The 20,371-nt window shown below is 44.0% G+C and overlaps 1 protein-coding gene across 2 annotated transcripts in view; it reads right to left on the bottom strand.

Moving 5' to 3' along the window:
• Positions 1-2,654: 2,654 nt before the first annotated feature.
• Positions 2,655-20,371, bottom strand: part of HSPA12A (heat shock protein family A (Hsp70) member 12A) — an 81,558-nt gene continuing 63,841 nt past the window's right edge. The window contains exons 7-12 of one of the 2 annotated variants that reach the window (XM_090057820.1): positions 17,986-18,157; positions 12,581-12,667; positions 11,892-11,996; positions 11,099-11,357; positions 8,349-8,452; positions 2,655-6,974 (exon numbers count right to left, since the gene is read on the bottom strand). In XM_090057820.1, the coding sequence (XP_089913946.1) occupies positions 6,340-6,974; positions 8,349-8,452; positions 11,099-11,357; positions 11,892-11,996; positions 12,581-12,667; positions 17,986-18,157 (1,362 nt within the window). In that variant the 3' untranslated portion in view covers positions 2,655-6,339. The remainder of the gene's footprint in view (positions 6,975-8,348; positions 8,453-11,098; positions 11,358-11,891; positions 11,997-12,580; positions 12,668-17,985; positions 18,158-20,371) is intronic. The other variant, XM_090057821.1, reaches the window with a different exon arrangement.

Below are 20,371 nucleotides of genomic sequence, written 5' to 3'. Positions count from 1 at the left end.
CAGCAACAACACACACTTTTACCTGGGAAAAACAGCAGGTTCCCAAGGCACTTTCTGTAGGAACAGACATGTTCACATGGGTGCCTGAATGACTGTTTTTGTGGGGGAGGAAATGGCTAAATAACAATTATGGAAAAAAATGGCCCATTGTATTGGATGTGCTCTTCACCCCCAGGCCTGAGGTCCCGTATGCAGCGACATTAAGCAGCTGCTGTATCCCATTGTGCTGAACCCTAGAGCAATGTTTCTCAACCTGTGGGTCGCAACCCAGAAGAGGGTCGCAGGAATATGTGAAACAGTCGTGAACAAACTTTAGTCTTGCAGGCTGGCAGAGCTCCAGAGCTTGCAATTAAACCACCCCCCTTTTGGATGAGGAGGCACCTGCTCCCCCACCCCCTGATGGAAAGGTCCCTGGGCTGTGGAGCCTGGAGTTTCAACCTGGGACTCACCCAAAGGAGGCACAAAAATGGGAACCACCTGAGCAGGCAGGAGGCAGAGACGAAAAGCAGCGTGGAGGAGCTGCGCTGGGGGCTGCAGGCACCGGAGGGGACACGGGGGCTCCGGCAAAGCTGCTGCGGGTCAGTCCCTGTTCAGCGGAGCTGCCCGGCGGGGCCCGGGCATTGTGACCTCAGCCCCATTGTGACCCGCGGCAGGGACTGTGCGGGATGGTCACCATCGGCTGCTTCGGTGACTGAACCACCAGCTTGGGAAAGACCCAGGCGTTTCCCCAGTGTTTTTTCAAGGCAGGAAGGGCATAGCCTGGGGGTGGGGGTTGCCAACAGGTGGGGTATCTTTAACACTGAGCTGGCAGCTGCTGCTTTGCTGGGCACACACGTCCCGCAGCCACTGCTGTTTTGTTGAATGGCCCCCAGCACAAGCACAGGATCAGCCACGGTGCTAATGAGAGCAGAAATGCAGCTGCAGCGTCAAGAGCAGGAAGATGCCAGGCTTTACTGATGGGAGGTGCCGCCTGCAGCACTGGGAGTGAAACACATTTATTCATTTTCATCCTTTAATGAGACGTTCACAAGGGAAGGGTTCCCTGTGGCAACATTTTGCCCAAATTCTTTGACGGCTCCTTTGAATGTAAATTTACATTTCAGTTTGAATCCAGGTAATCCCATGGAAGGGCCAGGTGTAGGTATCTTAAAGATTTCTGTTATCTGATCCATGTCAGGCCCTACCCGGCCTCTGTCACTGAGGTGTGGGACAGAATCATTTAATAATTAGCCAAAAATGTTTTTGGCTCCACATTTTACAACATTTTTGTGTTTTCCAGTTAAATCAGTGAAGTTCTAAAATGGTAAAACATGGCTAAAACAAAAAAATAGGACAATTGTCAAGCTCCTTGCATTCAGGTAAAATTCAAGCCGAATAAATGTTTATTGCCATTCGTCATGAAGTGTTCATCCAAATGTTCCCCCCTCCCCAAATAGAACATGAACGTTGCACAAAAGACATGCTTTCCATGTCAAAAATGTTTAAATTTTCCATTAGGTTGACTCATATTGAGATGCTTCATTTTGTTGAACAAAATCTAAATGTCTTATTTCAGGTCAATTCAATATTAATCTGTTTTACTGACCAGTGTGGTGCCTCACTAGAGTTGAAGACTGCGGGCCATTGGACTCCAATTATTTTCTGTAGACGGAGCTTACTATCTGCACTTCACTTTCCATGGTGTACTGAAAGCAAGCTGCATCCCACCCTTCAAGATTAGGAGGCATGGGTATGATGGGGCAAGCTGAGAGATAAAAAGAGGTGCCCGGGATTGAGATCACACTAGGACTGGCATTTAGTAAGAAAGCTGCGGAGTTACCTGCAGTTTCCCTTCTTCATCACATCCAGTCGCAGCTTCGATCTAAACCAGAATCTCAGCCTGGATCTTTGCTTCGGTTATGGATGTTTTTACTCCTTTTTGGCAACTTGTGTAAACATTAACATTCCCAATTTTTTTGCAGGGGCAGCAAGCAGCTCAGTTCAGTGCACAGAAATATAGTATTCTGAATACATTGTTGGGTCATAAGACTCAGCTAAATAATAGACTTAAAATTCAGGATGCCTGAATTTAAGATCAGTGACTGAAACAGATTTGTAAAAGGACACAACAATGGTCGAAACAAACCCTCTGGCCCCTGAACTTGGGTACAAGTATAAATACATACACACAGCCACTGAATGTGGAGCTCTTTATAATCCTGATACGGATTCTGAGGTTTGAGGCAACCTCAAATTAGTATCTTGAGGATTTTTAATTAATGCCTTACGATGCCTACCTGTTGCTCCTTCAGTTGCACGGCCAGTGATTTCCCAGCTCTTTCGCATTGTTCGTAGTATCTTTGCTGTATATAAAATAACATAATCCAATTTTTTGGCAACTATAGTATCTGAAAGCAATTTTAGCCTCAGCAATATACTTAGGAGTGAAGCAATCCATGCAGGCCTCCTAATAATCTACAGCATATGTAGTTTGGCTGCCTTTGCTCTAATACACATATTAAGAAATAATCAAGAGCAGAAGTAGTGCATTCCTATATATATACTATATGTTAAAAAAGCACATTATAAAAAAAGGCAGCCTGAGCATTTTTAGAACTAAGTCCATGTAAAAAGCCCCAATGAACTGTAATAATAAAACAGTGTAACACATAATCCAGAGGTGTATTGTATTTTATTTGACATCTTTGAAGACACAAGAGTATTCAGATACAATCCTGACAAATTGTGAACTGCTCCAAGGGCCAGTGAAATTTGAGTTTCTCTTGCACAGAGGTGAACAAGACCACAATGGTTTTATAATATAGTTTAGGAATATTCCAAGCAGGTGAGTATTGTGACATTATGCCCAACAACTTTTATACTATTCATCCGCTCAAGCCACTTGATAGTATAAATATGCAGCATATCTCAGCTATTAAATCTCTGCATTATGTAACTAGGCTCTCTCATAATAATGCATTAAATCTCCTGTATATAAAAACTGGTATGAGAATACCAGTGTTTACTGTCCTAGCCATCATTGCACATTTACCAGCTTCAACCCCCACTAGCTGCTAACTAGAACTATGCAACTTTGGACCAAACCTGCAAATTCTTACTCAGGCAAAGCTCCCTTGAAGTTGAAGTTTTGCCTAAGGACTGCTGCAGGGTATGTCCCTGTACAATATCATCTGAAATTCCTATTGATAAACACGTCTGAGGGAACATCCTACAGAATACACCTGAATATCTATTCTAGCAACAACTGAATTTGAAACATCTGCTTCCATTAAATTTAATATTAATTTTACCATCCTAACAAAATGGTTCAACTTGTGGTGTCCAAGTGGACCGCTACATGCCACTTAGTTTTATGTTGTTTCAAAGGCCTATAAACTATACAGCACATTGTGTAACAGTCTTCTAATTCTAAGAGTTCCCATTAAACAGAAAAAATAGATTTTCTATCTTTTGTTTTGGGGGGGGGAGGGGGAGGGAAAATATAAGGAGTGGGTGGGAGTTTCCTCTGCAGTCCCCACAGCTGCAAAAATAAGTTTAACAGTGCTCCTTTCAGATTGAAAGAGGATAGTGGATGAAAAATTACAAATTCTAATTTTATAGCAACTACACTGGAGTCCATTAGGCAACAAAAAGCTGAGCACAAGTCTGACTTTTAAGAGGTGAGTATAAAAATTGCTAAGAATCACTGCCAGTCCAGTGCTACATTTCTGATGACACACAAGCTACCTTTGTTCATTGCAGGCAGGCTGAAAAAACATGACACTTAAATACTGGGCCAAATTTCAACCCTGTGGCACTCCACTGAGTGGGTGTCACAGGCATGTAGCAGAAAAAGCCACGAGGCTAAATGCAGCACTGAAAGGCCACATAAAATCTTTAACCTCAGAGGAGCTGCTCAGGGTACAAGTCCATGGAGAATCAGACCCATGTGGATTAATGCAGGATGCCAAGCAAGTAAAACCTGCTTTTCTTTTTGTAAATTGTATTTTGGCACCATCAGAAAGTCTTGGGGTCAATTCCCCAGCTAACATGAACTGCCAGCACTTGGACATGAGTGTTATCTACTTACGGAGGAGAAGGCCAGGTAAGGAGCCATCAAAATATCTAAATGCCCAGAGCAGAAGTGCTCAATGTTCACATATTTTACAGGAGAATTCACCCATTATTATGATGAACTGCTCAAAATGGTTATGAAAAAAGGAAACAAAAATCCCAGGAACAGACTAGCGTGTCTGTACCGCACGCTCAACTGGTATGACTCGCACTGCAGACCGAATGCTGTATTCTGACACACCAGCATTTCTTTCCCATTATTATAAGATCAGCCTTTTACATTTCATATCTTGCCATCTTTAAAAGCCTATAATTACGGAAGCTGATTGAGAAACTACGTTATTTAAAATTAACAGCTGAATGAAATCAACAGAGGCAAAGAGCATTTTTATACAAGAAAATAGCACTGTAGAAAGAAAGAGTCTGTACAATATTTAAATATTGTATATACATAAAATTATATTGTTCATAACTCATCTTAAAGTTTCTCTTGTTTGTAAACCGTGGAAGGCAACACACGCACACACACACGCACAAAATCTAATATTTAGCTCTTTAAGCATAGCAGGCAGCAGGAAACAGAATGCTAGCAAGCACACTTTGTAATTATATAAGAAGTATCCAGCCAGGTAATGTGACTAGCATTCTCCAGTCCCTTTTTTATATTTAATTCAGTATAATGGTTTTTTCACATCATATTTAGGGAATTCTGCAAGAGTTGCAAAGAATTCAAGGGCAAAATACATGGATCCAATCCAGCACTTATTACTCGGGCAAAACTTCCAGTTAAGTTTAATGTGCTCAGGTAAGTGGTGCAGGATTATTGAAGTGATTGAGAAAGGTTCCATTCTCAAACAATTGCAACAACGGTTTATATAGTATTAACCCATGCTGGGTTAAAAGAAGAGGGGTTGGTGAAAAAATTACTTTTTCAATGTCTGGAAAGTATAATGAATTCCAGCAGGTGAAATGGCAGCCTTGTTTAAAAAACAAAATGCTAAATGGTCTGTAGTTTTCACCCAATACTACAGATTTCTCCAAACTCTTAAACTGGGATGGGGATTTGGATTGCAATCTGAAATTCCTAGTTCATTGCTGGTACAGTTGAAGAATTGCAGAAGTGACCAATTGCCCTGGAGGTGTTGCTCCCAGCGTGCAAATGTGGGAGCTCTCTCAGGAAAACATACAATGTGGAAAGCAAAGTGACACCAGAACTAGTACTGTACTTCACTTGCATTAGAGATGTGAGACCCTGATCAGACTATGAGTAGTATCTGCTGATGTCCACTGCTGGCTTGGCGTCTTTCTCCTCTGTCTGCCTCATCATTTTGTTCGGCACACCCTCTAAATATATTTTCTTCAACAGAAGCTTGTGTTAATAATTTTAAAGTAACAATTTTGAGCTTAGAAAACTGTCCCCCTTTTCGCTCAAGTAATCTTCCACAAAAGTCCACAAATGAGCACGTTTCCAAAAAAAAAAAAAAAAAAAATCAATAGGACATTAACTATAAAAGGAAATGCAGTCAGCCTTCAGATTGCTCTAATAAATATAAATAGAAAGACCCTGAAATGGCAAGTTTCATTGTTATCAAAGAAATAGGAAATGTGGAGCCTGGATAAACAGTAGCAGTAGTTGGCCTTCTGAAAGGCCAACATTTTCGAACTTGACTACATAATGTTAGACCCCCCTAAATCCATTTTATAGTGGGAACCCAAAATAAAAAGACCTAGCTCTCAGAACGGCCAAGCACTCACCATCATTTGCAATGAAGTCGGTGGGAACTGCAGGTAGTCAGTACCTTTAAAAGTTGCCCACTTTTCTTCATATGCTTAACTATGGATTCAGGAACCTTACCTTCGGCCTACAGGCTGAAAATACTTGCTAAAAGAAAGCTGCAAGCTAAGAATTTGTTTTATTGTTAAGACTGCACTCTTCAAATAATTGATCTCCATAACAACCCTGGTAATCAGTTTGGAATATTCAGTTTAATCCTTTAGCACCTGACAGCTCATACTGTTTAATTAGGACAGGATTTTAATCTCTAGTGACTTAGGAACATTTACATCCAATAGGATATGTGCTTGTAAATCACTTGGGAGCCTTTCAAAATCCATTTTAGCTCATTCAAGGGCAAACCGCTCCCCAAAACAAAAAACCCCCACTGATCTATCCCCACCTCTTGGCTGTTCTCAGCCTGCTGAAATTCAAGTGTTATATATGAAAGTCAAAAAATGGAATAGTGAAATAATAGTGTCACAGATTGGCTGCAGGGTATGAAAGGATGGTTAGTAATTTAAGAAATCAATACCAACTTTGACACTTTTAGAGGTGGCAACATCAATGGCCATGGCTTTGATCTCAGTGTCCCCAAACTGCATGAGCGTTTTGATCTCCCTCCGATTTGGCACAGAGATATCAGTTCCTGTGAGATCCAGACGAAGAGTGCCGCACTTTTTGACTCCAGATTCACTGATGAAACTAACGTTATCTTGTTCGGAGCTGTAGATATTGATCACTATTACCAACTGGGAAGGTTTGGCAGGCGTGTAACTGCGTGTCACAGTTTCTCCGAGAGCAACAGATTGGTCAGCAGAGATAAATTTGTCAAAGACATCAGTGCACCAGCGTGTGCCGTCTTTAACCAGCAGCTTCTCTTGAGGGTGCTTTCCTTCCACAAACCGGTTGAGAACGCCAACTCCGTAAGTCAGAGGGGAACGGCGCACTTTGATGACAGCAGGGTCTAGGCCAAAGAGGACTGCTCCCTTGAGGATAGTGAGCCCTACATCCTGAGGAATGATGACACGGCACTTGGAACCGAAAGCAGTTTGGACAGCTTGTTGAAGTAAGGGGGACTCCGCAAATCCCCCCACCAGGAACAGAAACTTGACACTGGTCACTTCTGGCTTTTCAAAGACATTGCCTAGACAGAGAAACAGAGTCCATTCTGAACTGCTCCACGGTCATGCGCGATTGCCCCCAACGGGGAATATGTCCCTGAACAGGGAATATCACTCAAAACAAAAGAAATGTTTAAAGCATATATGCATTCGAAAGCTGGCTTTGCATTCCTGTGCAAAACAATCCACAGGCAGGAAACTACCAGGTAAAAATCTTCCTCCTACTCTCCTGACACGCAAAATAGCAGCCAGGTATCCCCAATAAGAGCCTTTTTTATTGAATTCTACACAATCACCCCATTTTAAATAATATTACTATTCCTGACCCCAGAATCTCAACTGACAGGCATTCCAGCTGAAAAACAGTGCTTCCTTAAATTCTTACAGATGTAACCTCCCCAGGTCTGGCCTTGCTATAAATTTCAGGTAGTCTAATTTTATCATCACCCAGCTAGTTTACATACTTCAGTCACGTTGCCTCACTTACCTGTCAAGGCTATATAATTTTAGTTTTCTCCCCTTTTACTTGCACATAAACTACTTTGTATTAGCTGCCTTATGCTATGCCATTTCTAAATTAACTATTTTTTCATATAGGATGATCAAATTGGATACTACGCCCCAAATATACAGCCTACACAGTGCTTAGTAATAGAAAAATGTTCTTATGCTTATACTTTATATATTATATCCCACTGGGTTCAAGCATATTTAACTGAGAATTTAAATACTGGGCAAAGCAATAAAGAATACATTGAAAGGACAGTCCTGTACTGTCCTAATAAGTTTTTTTTAATCTTCCTGCCATTAATTTGTAATTTGTATACTTTCTGAGCCAAAAAAAAAAATAAAAAAATGAGGAACTGGGGTAATCGGTACATTTCAGTCCTCTAACGCTTTGTATTTGTGAAAACTCAAGTGAATAATAAATACTGGGCGCATCTACGTGGGATGCTTACTGTGCATTAGCCTAATAACACTGGGCAGTAGTGTGTCACAGCACAAACCATGCTAATAGCCTACTGCACAGTGTTATTAGGTTAATACGCTGGTGCTACTGTGCAGTAACTTTAGGTACTGCACATTCAGTCATTACTTTATTAAGGAAGTACTAAACTAAATGTGCAGCATCTAAAGCGCATTAATTAACTTGTGGACATGGCCGCAGCTACAGAACAGCTAAAAAAGTATCGATTAAAGATGTTACCTGACTTCAAGCAACCCTTCCCAGGCATCTTCGGAAACTGAATTCCTTGCCACCATTTGTGGCATGCTAGGTGGGACTCACCACCCTATTAAGCCTAATTCCCACTTATTAGGCTAGTATAGGTGGGTGTTTAAATAATCTAGGCCGCAGTCTCAACCCAATCAAGAAACAATTGCACCTTGATACGTACTAAGATGTTGAACAATCTGGTCAATTGTAGGTTTGAAAAGGGCATTCATGGCATCTGGACTCATCCTTAGCATTCCTTGAGAAGACCATTTCACAAAATCCACGCTGCAAAAAAAGGAAGGTAGTTTTCATTTTAACAGCAAACCGTGAAATGCAGTGCCATAACATGACTTCATCAGAAATTCAGATTACAACATCAGCCTGCCCACAGCACACTGAGTCTGCTTTCCTATTGCAGTGTAACAATTAGCAGGAAGAATGTATTTTTTGCCTTCTGTTTACCAGTGATGTTCCTTGCCGCCTCCTTGCAGCATCCCTAACATTCAGCTGCCTCCCGAGTCTGTTTTCTATCCAGTCTGCTCATCCGGATTCATGTTAATGCAACCCCCCAAAAATGTGACTATTTTAGTATTTCAGTAACAGTAGCAGCCAACCTTGATGCCACTGCAAGCATACAAGAAAAATAAAATGGGCCCAGGAGATCTACAGATGCAAACAACATCAGGCTGGCATAGAAGGCAATTCTGTTCTTGGAGTAACTTGTGAGGTGTAGGCAGGATGCCCAGAAAATGTTTGTTAAATCAATACAAGAGTGAGTTAATTGTATTTCTGACTCACTTGCATGAGCTGGTTACAGCTCAGTAAATGTTATCCTTCTCACTGATGTATTTTTAAGTGTCACCTTTGTAAGTTGCTTTCTTTCCCCTGGTACTGCCCTGCTAACAGGGCCGTCCCTAGGAGGATGTGACTTGGGGTAACCATCCCGGGCTCTGAGGAGCTGGGTGGAGTGGCTGTGGTGACTCTGTGCCACTGCCACCAGCTTCATGTCCAGCCACTCGGCACCCCCACCAAATCTGCTGCTGCCGATGACGGTGGCAGCTTCTTCGGGTCCTGGGTGCATGGGATCAGAGTGGACGTGGGGTCCCGTACGGGCTGATTTGCCCTGGGCCCTAGGAAGCAAGATCCAGGTCATCTCTGCTTCCTAGGGAGATGCCCTGAACACTAAGTTACAAAGTCAAGGCTCCCTCTTGTGCTGTCTTTCTGGCCCAGTGAATGCACTCTTTACTGCCCAGTTTCAGTAGGAGGGATGGAGCACTATTCTGCCTAAAGTAGCCTACTGCTGGTGGTTAGGACACTCTCTTGGGCAGTAGAAGATGCATGTTCAAAGCCCCTCAGGAGAATTACACCTGGATTTTCCACTGCTCATCAAAATGCGCTAAGCATTGGTTACTAGGCATATGCAAAGTGGCTAGTATTCATTTCAGATTCAGCCATTCTGGGGGACAGTGACTCAATTCGGTGATTTGAATCACTGTCCCAAACTGATTTGGCCAAATCTGATTTGGAGATTTGGCTGTTGCCAAATTGGCCAAATCTCTGAATCAGACAGGCCCCATCCCCCGCCCGCTTTTCCAGCCCCGTTAATGGCTGCCCTGCCTGGCCCCAGCTCCTGGCTCTTAAAAAAAAAAAAAAAAAAAAAAAAAAAGCCCTGCACTCACTGGCTCCTGCCAGGCAAAGGGGTAATCCCCAGTGCCCCCCACTGCATGGGGGGCTCTGCCACAAGCCCCCAGAAGCCCCGAGGCCACTTCTGGGGTGGGCAGGGCAGCCATGGGGGGGCTGGGATAGTGGGCAGGGGTTGGGGGGTGCTCAGAGGGGCTGGCGGAGCAGGTAGGGGATGGGGCCTGGTGGGGGTCCCTATGGTCCCCTCCCCTCTCCTCCAGCCCCCACTTCTCCACCCTCTACTTATCAGCACGGAGTTCAGGTCCAGCTCCCTGCGGCAGCAAGCAGGGACTGCCTGAATCACCAGAGTGCTCCGAACTGATTTGCAGAGCTTCAAATCAATTTGGAACTTTTTATTGGTCTTCTGATTCAATTTGGATTTGGAGATTTGGCTGCCGTATCAGGCCAAATTCCTCTGAATCGAATCAGCACCTGAAGTTTTGTACAGCCCTAGTTGTTACAGAAAAAGCAGTGAGGGGAGGAGGGTACCCCCAGCATCATGCTAAGAGAAAAGAATGAGACTAACCAGTTCTTTGAAAAAAGAGATTAAGCACTACAATCAGCAGGAGATCATAGGCAAGAGATGCAATCTTGAATGAGGTGCCTGAGGGACGGGATGTTAGGGCTGCTCTGTCCACAGTGCTTCCCTGCTCTACACAACAGTATGCTTTGCTTGCTGCCTTTTGATAGCTCCCTGCTAAGCCTGGTAGCTGTTCTGGGTTGCATCCCTTCGGTGCTGTACAGAGAACCTAGGTGCCCAACACAAGGTTCCACATTCAACCCAGGAGCTAGCCACCTAAGTTGGGTACTATTTCCCCTAACATTGGGGTGTGAAAGCCCTTTACTGGATCTAGCCCTTGGCAAAATGGAACTCAGGTTTAAACAAATAAGCAACAAAATAATACTGCTGTGGTGGGGCTTAAAAATGATTTGATTTAGAAAAATAATTTAGTATTAAAATCTAAAATCATCAGAAAAGTCTTAGTGTGGAATCTGAAAAAGTCATCACATACAGGAGTATGAGTAATGCAGATCAGAATCAGCAAACTTTGGTAGAATGAAAGCCTTCTGGAGAAAAAAATTAAAAAGGGCTGTAACTTTCCATTCTGGTAACTGCACATGGGGCAGTATGATTTTTTTCTACCATTACATTACATTTTCCCTGTGATCAATTCATCTACATGTAATTAGTATTTTTAAATTATTATTCCTTGCAGTACCGAGTGGTTAATTTTGCAACTATATACTTACTTGCTTTTCCTTAAGGCATGTTCTACGCTGTGACCTCGAAATTTCTTATAATAGTCAATGAAGGAAAATGGCAATGTGATATTCAATGGATTGGTCCTGTCTGGGGCTGCTGCCCTTTTACGAGACTCAAAGGCTATCATCAGATCTACCCAGGCAGCAGGGCGCTTGATCTTAAATTGTTCAATAAAATCCTCTCCAAATATTTTACAAAGGAGTTTCTCAAACTCGTAGTCCACGCCTAAAGAACCATGCGGCCCACCTGTGTTGCAAACAAAACATATGGTTAACAATCAGCATTGTCCAGTAGAACACAAGTTCTTCACATACCTATGCAGATCACACTGTTGCTACTAAACAGATGCTAAATACATTGTTAGAAACAGAAAGAACATAATGATGGTGTCCATCTTGATTATAAGATACAGCGACTACTAAAAGCAGGTATCCAGGTCACCTAGGCTTAGAGATGACCATGAAGTTTAAATGGGAAATAAACTGCTCCAGGGTTAGCGATGGAAGGCAGAACCATGCTGTGGCTCAACAAGAGATGAGGAAGGGTCTGGCGTGGTTTCTTATCTTCACAAAGGAGGATTAATTTTTCTCAAAGCAAATTTAAACATAAAATAATTTAACCTGAAAATAACAAGAACTCTTTAAACGCTGGCCGTAACAGAGAAAGAATTATTAATTAATCTATGTAGATAATAAAGCAGCACAGCATCATTATTGCCAGTTAGGATAAAAGGTCATAATATTTCACAAGGGAAGTGAGTTGTGAAGCATGTAATTTTACCAGTTGCCTTGTACAGTTCCTTCAAGTGTCCTTCAGGTAGCCTGATCTGATGGACAGTCAGATCCACTGTGCCTCCTCCACTGTCAACCACTATGTAACGGTCACCTATTTGGCAACAGGAACAAGCATGCATCACTTGCACCAGTGTAAATACAACAGTCTAATGCTACTTAAGGTTCTTGTGGGCAACAACGTCATCATGACTAGAAGCACATGAACATCTGCACTGACGGCTTGATAATCAGTAGTTCATAGCGATATAATTGGCAGTGATAACACATGTGAAGCTTGCATGCTGAATGTGCTACATGTTTAAGCAGCGACATGGGAAGAATGCGACTTCAGGATAGGTGGAATTGTGCATGCCACCTGAGTACATTCCTTTGGGTTAGTAGAAAAATAGGCCAGTTCATTTATACAGTCTATTCTGAGCACACTGGGCTCTGGCTTGTATTCTGAAAAGCCTCGATTCCTTGATTAACCCATTTCCTTAATAAAATCTATTTTTCTGTAGCATGCAAAGTGGTAACTCAGCCTTGCAGACTAGGAGCAGTGCATGCACTTGCGTGTTCCTTCAATTACAATTACTTGGAGAATGCTAAAAGGGCACAGCAAATTTGCAGGAAATGCATTTTTTGCCAGCAATATAAAACCAGCAAGAGCAAAGTTCATTCAGGAAAGGACGCTACCTTCCTCCAATTCGGACCAGATCTCTCCTATGACATTTTCCACCAAAAAGGTGCGGCTCTGCCGATTACGACGTATGTGTTCCTTAGCTAGTCGTTGACAGAGAGAAAATGACTAAGTATAAGAAAGCATGAATAAGCTAATAGCATACAACGCAGGAAGTGAATGCAAGCAGGATGAGAGCTTTGTATGCATCATTTAGTAACAAAACAGATAAACAAAAATTGCTGCATTGGAACTAGAAACTTTATAAAATTGGTATTGGAAAGACCCCCACCCCAGCAACTTTTCAGATATTCCACTCTTTACTTACAATAATTGGATTCCAAATAATAATCTAGTTTTAAATCGCTTTATGGTATATATTTACTACATCTTAATGAACAGAATGTGATGTAAAGGAAAGACATCCCTTGGTTTTGCAAAGTTTCAAACTAAATTTTTGCCACTAGGTGGCACGCTTGATTAACAACAGAATCAAAAATTGGTTTAAGGTTTGTCTAGGAATTGAAGATACCTTAGCCAGGATTATTAAAAGTGACTAGTGGTTTGGGCTGCTCAACTTGAGCGGTTTTGAAGAGTCCCAGTTTTCAAAAGTGGAAGGGAATATTCAGTATATTGCATCTCCCCCCCCCCCCGCCAACAAGTCTCAAACTGACGAACCCAAATCATTAGTTTATAGATCTCCTAGATTTTTAGGGCCAGAAAGGCACATGTGAACAAGAAGCTTGACCTTCAGAACAATCTACACAGGAGAATTTCACACATAAATTACAGGAGCAGATTAAGAACTCTCTTTTGGTTATTAATTCTCAAAATCTTGTTCCTTGTCAGCTTTATGAAACTACACAGTGGGACCTACTCCTGCTGTCCTGACTTGGGCAAAACTCCCACCAGGGTCCATTCAGAGTTTAGCTTGATGGAAGACTGTACGACTGGGCCCACTGTGGACATGCGCCTGCTAGCACAGAGGAATACACAGGAAGCACTGTATAATCTAGTAGCATATTGCCATAGCATTCATTTCTCTTAGGGAAATTAATTTCTATGTAGACATCTAAAATATGCAATATGGTTTGTTAAGAAAATACAGAGCAAAAAAGGAGTCTCTACTCCTGAATTTCTAAATCTAAACCTATTTCTAACTTGCTCAGCCAGGCACCTACAAAATAAATTTCATGGGCATTTTTCACATAACCTTAAAGGTCAGCTATGTAAAATAACACAGGAGAATGGAAATGCAAACCGTGATATATAAAATACAATGTCATCTAAAGAAAAGAAATAGCATATGAAACTAGCTATAACCCATAAGATGCCAATTACATTTTAGTAGCTAATAACTCTTCCTGTTTCTACAGCGTCTTTCACCTGACCAATACCAAGGGGCTCAGACAGGCAAAAGAACGACGCCTCAGCATTTCTGTGACCGAGACAAATAGCTTTATCTTCATTGTACAGGCTGGAGAGCACATGCGTGTGCACAAGCACACACTCACACACACACACACACACACACACGAGACACGGCGGTCAATGACAGAACACAGAACAGCATCCACAGCTGGGGCCTGATCCACACCTCACGTCAAGTCTTCCAGCTGACTTCAGTGGACACCAAAGGGGGCACCAGACCCCTCCTCCTCTTTACCACTAGACTTGGCTTCCTCTCCTAAAGCAAATTTATTCTCACTTCTATGAGTAGCAAAACTTTTGTTTTGACTGCACAGCACTAACATGGTCCTTGGAGTGCTCCTCTCTGTTTATGTTGAAAGGGCTTTCCTTCTTGATCTCTTCTCAGCTTTTCTTGGGTCCCTGCCATGCCTTTATTAAATTTTAGATTGAAACCCCAAATTAATTCACTCAAAGCTTTGTTTTCATTACATCTGACTGCATTAAATCCTTTTTTTAAAAATCTACAATAGTTTTTACCTTATTAAGGCAAGAAAGAGGTCCGTAAAAGTAATTCTGACAATTTAATAGAATACCACTACTTTGTGAACAGATTTTGCCTTGCCTTAAGGCTCCTTCTGACCAACCACAGGAAGTACTTTTGTTGGATAAGATATTTTCACAGGGACAAATCCACTGTCAGCCTAAGTAAGGGGAGTTCCCCTGCTCGCCGGGAACTGGAGCAGCCCTGCTATGCAGAGGAGGACTGAATGTGGCGAGTCCACGCAGGCGGTCGTGTCCTACATGCAGCAACAGCTGCACTCTGCATGGCTGCACAAGCCTGAACATAGATAGGGGGCAAGGGTAGCTGCAAAGACACAATCCAGCCTTCAGCCTAGCTGCAGCAGCCAAAATCCCTTCCCCAGTGGTGCACAGCAACTCAGGCTTCAATGCCCTATGGAGGTCTTTAGCCAAAACACTGTAATGAGGATTCTGCCTTGCCGGTCCATCAAGAGGTACCCCCGAGCAAAGCAACTGATACAGGATTTCTGAAGGGGCTGGTTTTGACTTGCAGTGCTACTGAACAAAATCCCAATCCAACCAACCCACAGGCCTAGTAAATTCCTTCCCAATTCCCATACCAGGTACTCAGCATGAATCCTGCGACTGAGAGGAGTCTTGCTCTAATCAGAGAGGCAGCTCCAGTAGCAGTCTCTTGGAAGCGCCAAAGAAAATGGGCGAGTTGGGATGTGTTCAGGGAACACACAGTTACAAGACAAGAAAGCACAGGAGGAAAGAAGCCCAAGTAAAGGAGAGGGAGGATCACGATTAAAGACATAGGAGAAACAGAGAGGAAAATAAACACAATAAAATATAATTTTTCAGTTGCTGTAAAATTTTGTTTTGCAAATGTCTCCTTACAGTCCCCATTGGGCTCTAAACTGCACAGACATAATTAAACTCTGAGATGGTGAAATTACCATCTACATTGCTGAAATCTGCTATTTTATTACAAAGGATTCTGAATTTTAATAAATTTTTGAAATTCTAGGGACAAATTGGGGCATACACAATTTTCACTAAAGAAGTGTCTTTCAATAAATATAGAGAGAAACACAATCTCTCTAAAAAGTTTATTAGCCGATTCCTTTACTGATCTGCAGTGGAAAATACAGTCTGTTGGCAAATTCTCTGCTGAGGTGAATTCCCCGATTCCACTGCTGTGAATGCAGCTGCATCCATTTCCATCAGCAGAGAATTGCTTTGCGTGGTAAATCAGCCTGCAGCAAACCCACCGTGGCACCTAGTAAAAAGCTAGTGTATGCAGTTTACGTACAAACATATCCCCCACCAGGATAAGTGAGAGCTTCCCTATTTACATTCTCTGTACACAGGAACGCTGATCTGTATGAAACATCACTGTTTGTTAACGATCGGCAAATGCTGCTTCAAGCTGACCAATGTTATTATGAACCAAAAGAATTCACCAACTGCCCAACTCCTAGTAAAACATTTTGGAAGTTTCAAGGGTCTAATTACAAATTCAGTCCCAACACTTTAATATGACATCTAATTTAATGCAAATCAGTTTACTCACAATGGCAAACTATTTATCTGCACTTGGAAACCTTAACATTAATCAGTTCTGCTAACACTGTGCCTCTACTGCACCTTAAACCAGGGGTGGGCAAAATACAGCCTGCAGGCCAGATCCAGCCTGAGAGGCCATTCTATCCAGCCTGCGGGGCCCCTAAAAAAATTTAGAAAATTATTATTTCTCAGTCTTTGGTTCCTATCAAAAAAGACAGGAACCAGGGGCAGTAGGACCCAGGAGAAGCCTAGCGGGCTCCCGCAACAGCAGGACCTGCCTGACCCCGCCCCCCAGCCAGAAGTCCCAACAGGGGCTTGTGGCCTGGGACTATGTGGCTGCCCCAGTGGGGGAAGCTCAGGTAAGGCGGGGTTGGGGGACGGACAGGGAAGGAGCCTGGAGAAAAGCAGCCCCTTCCCTGCCCCATGGTTGGTGCTCCCTGCTGCAGCCGCTCGCAGCCCACACGGGACTGTCCTGAGCAGGCACAAGCAGGGCACCCTGCCATGTACCCCCTGCCCTCATTTTGTTTTGAGCAGACACAGGGAGCCCCACATGGGCTGTGAGCAGCTGCAGTGCGAGGCACCGGCCACGGGGCGGGTGAGGGGCCGCTTTTTCTGCACTCAGCCCCAGCTTGTAACCCGGGCCTGTGCCGGCTCCGGGCTCGCCCGTCAGGGCTGCACATGGTGGCAGCAGCTGCGGCAACCCCCACTTGCCACGCTGGGCAGTGTTTGCTGCTGCTGCTGCCTGCCCAGAGCTCATGCATTGGGCAGCACAGTGCAGTGGCAAACGCTGCCTGACACTGCAAGCGGGGGGGGCCACAGCTGCTCCTGCTGAGGCACAGCCCCGACAGGCGAGCCCGGAGCCGGCGTGGGGCCTAGGCTGGCAGTGGGGGTGGGTTACAAGCTGGTGCTGAGCATGGGAAAAGCAGCCCCTTGCCCACCCCATGCCTGGCATCCCACGCTGCAGCCACTCGCAGCCTGCCTGGGGTTGCCTGTGCCTGCTCAAAACAGAGTGAGGGCAGGGGGTACATGGCAGGATGCCCTGCTTGTGCCCCTTGCCCCCCAGCCCTGCTGCCCTGTGCCCCCCACCCAAAGCCCCTGCCTCCCAGCCTGGGCTCTGTAGCTGTCAGCAGCTACCCAGAACCTGGGCCAGCTGCCTCTCTGCCCTGGGCCCCACCTGTGCCTGCTCAAGACAGCCCCACGTGGGCTGCGACCGGCTGCAGCAGGGAGTGCAGCCCACAGGGCAAGGGAAGGGCTTCTTTTCAGGGTGTCGGGGCTGCACACTTCCCCCTGCCTGTAGTGCGGGCCTGGGAGGGCATTGGCAGTGAGCGGGTGCATGGGGCCCACACCCATGTCCCAGGGCCAGTGCCGGCAGGGCCCAGAGCAGGGCGGCAGGAGTACAGGGTCCCGGCTGGCAGGAGCTCTAGCCCCCTGCTCTCCCTGCTGGTGCAGCCCAACCCAGCTTCACAGACCTCTGCCAGCCTGTGCCCTGCTCTGGACCCCATCGGCGCTGGCCCTGAGACATTGGTCCCAAGATGGCGCCCAGGGGACGGGGCACCTGTCAAGGGGCGTGGCTACCTATGCGGCCCTCAACAGCTTGCCAAAACTGGGTAAACGGCCCTTCGCCCGAAACAATTGCCCGCCCCTGCCTTAAAACCCTGGGTAGTCCCCCCCACCCCAGGTCCCAATGAAGTCAACAAGGCTGAACATTGAACCTGCGCACTAACGTTTCTTAATCAGTGCTGAAACTTGTCAAATTAAAGTAAAATATATGTCAAATACTGTATTGAGCAAAATAATGCTGGCCTCACACATTGCGATAATGCAACAAAGTGAAGATAGCCTACAGAATCTGGTAGGTAGACAGCCCTAATGACCAAGAACAGCCAAAAGGCAGCAGACTGAATCCAGTTAATAGAAGAGGTACCCTGTGTAAATCCAGCTCCAACAGTGTCACTCGGGTTGTAACCGTTGACAGGGGCTCTGCTGCTCAGGTCTATCATCTGGTGCAGGCGGAGCTTTCTGCAGTAGATGGAGGCAGCCTCCGGTTCCAGGGCAATTATCAGCTGCTCAGGGTTGTCCGGACTCGCCATTCCTGCCTGGGAGAAAATCAGTCAGAGAAATGGGGTCGGAAAGAATGGAACCAAACAACGTTCACCTCTGACCATTTTAGCCAGACTGCAAACATTTAAACAGCTTTCCAGGCACTGCATTTTTTCAAGTTCAATGCCACTAAAAAGCGACTTATCATTTGCTAAGTATTTTGGTGTGGAAAAAATATTGTGTCTGCTCAATTATCTTCTGACTTCACAAGCTTTAACTGGAGAAGATGCATGCACTTTACTATGCTCAACATCTAGTGCATGTGATGCACTAGAGCGATCTATCCAAACCCAGAGTAATTTGCCATCCACCTGAGCTCCTAATTAAGCTAGCTGAATCTAAACATCTCAAAAAGGGGCCCACCTTTCTGTCAAGAAAAGGAGAACCACTTTTACTCTATCACTTTTACCCTATTTTCTCTGCAGGGATAGGATGCCCCTGCTTTACTTTATATCCTGGCACTGTATAGACTGAGCAGATGATGATGTGGTGATTGTATCAGCCCAGCTCATTTTGTTCATGTATGCACTGGGGGCTCAGATGATGGTGCTCCATACTGCAAAAAACCAGCAAGTTCGGGACTCCACACCTCATTATTATGAGCCAATCTTTTAGCTCAAAATTTAGTTTTCTTATTCCTGTACATATAAAACTCTTACAGATACCCAGATTCCACATTAGTCTCAAGGTGCTCAGCACTGCCACCCTAAGTATTCAAAAAGCATGAACCAGGCCTCGTAAAATATCAGGAGCTTGGCTTAAAAATAGTAGAGAATTAAAAAAAAAACCAAAAAAGCATTTGCAGGTCTTTTTAGTTGCTTTCTGAGTTTCATTCTTTCACAGATCATATGTTCACATTTTCTTCTTCCATCACAAAGGCATTCTATTTTCCACAAAACCTTAGACTGTCATTGTAATCACTTGACTCCTGGAATTAGCACTTTAGGGAAAACAAAAATACTGCCAGAGCTGGCAACTGTGTGTTGTAGTCCTGTTTCTATTGGTTTCCTGCAAGCTCCAGTACTGCCATCCTAGATGCTGATTTTCTCTTACAAGAGATAACACTGACATTTTCCAAGTTCCTCCAGGTCCCCACCAAGTTGAGATTTTCCTTCTAAAAGTTGTTTACTGGTAAACCGAGTTCCTCGGTGCTAAATCATGTTGGTGAGCAGGAGAATGGGTTGGGTTATTTGCTTTCAATGTCCGTCTCCCAGGAAACTTTCAGATGCCTGGTTCACGCACATGCACTGCTATCACTTCAGAGCCTCCTGGAAAAGGCCAGCCATTACCTAAGATGGGAGCCTTACAATACACACAGACAAACAAAAAGTGACTCAGTCAGACAAGCTATGGACGTGAAATGGATCCCAATGTGCAAGCAACCTCATTCGGCACATTCAAAGTGTAGTTTATCCTCATTTGGTCACCTTATTCCCTCTTATTAACTTCCAATGTAAGCATCACCTTCCTCACCATCACTGGGAATAGTGGAGAAGAATAATGGGATAGGAAGTAAATTCACAATCCAGGGAACGGACTGTTCCTTATTTCAAAAGCATGCTAACCATATGTGTTTGGGGACTACGCTCAGGTCATTCTGGATCATGTGAGGATGATTTTATTCATGCTGAGTTGCACGTCACTCTACAAATAGTCCCACTGAATTCAAAAGGGCTATTTTAATGTTCAACCTCAAGGACAGGCCTGAATCTGAACAGGTATACTAAAAATATATTCAAAGTACGTTATTTTGGTTGCAGTCAAACACCTATGTGGTTAGGACATGAGAGAGTCGGTTCTCCATGCAGTCTCAGTGTTGTTTCTTTGCACATCCAACCTATCCATGAAATGAGACAAACACCTGAGAATAGAAGCACGTGATAATGGTGGTGTTGGTGATGAAGTGATGTTGTTGCCACGATGGTCCAGAAAATATGCAAGAGGCAAGAATCCTAGAGGGCAGTATCTTTTATTAGGCTACCTGCACGCTTGGGGTAGATATGATAATGTCATTACAAGCTGTACTGTAATGCATATGCAGATAGTCAGAATTAGGTTTGCATGGACAACTGTCACTTGAGCACTTTCTAAGTTTCCGTGTTTGAATTTACAATCAAATTAATATTGTTCCATGCAGTTCTTATGTGTGCAATCTCAAGGTTTATTTTGGGGGGGAAAAGGGGCAACAATTCTATTATGTACAATTGTAA

Source organism: Crocodylus siamensis, chromosome 7 (assembly GCF_052110815.1).
Source record: "Crocodylus siamensis isolate JL-2025a chromosome 7, ASM5211081v1, whole genome shotgun sequence".
Taxonomy (NCBI): domain Eukaryota; kingdom Metazoa; phylum Chordata; order Crocodylia; family Crocodylidae; genus Crocodylus; species Crocodylus siamensis.
This window is presented reverse-complemented; position numbering and strand designations above follow the sequence as displayed.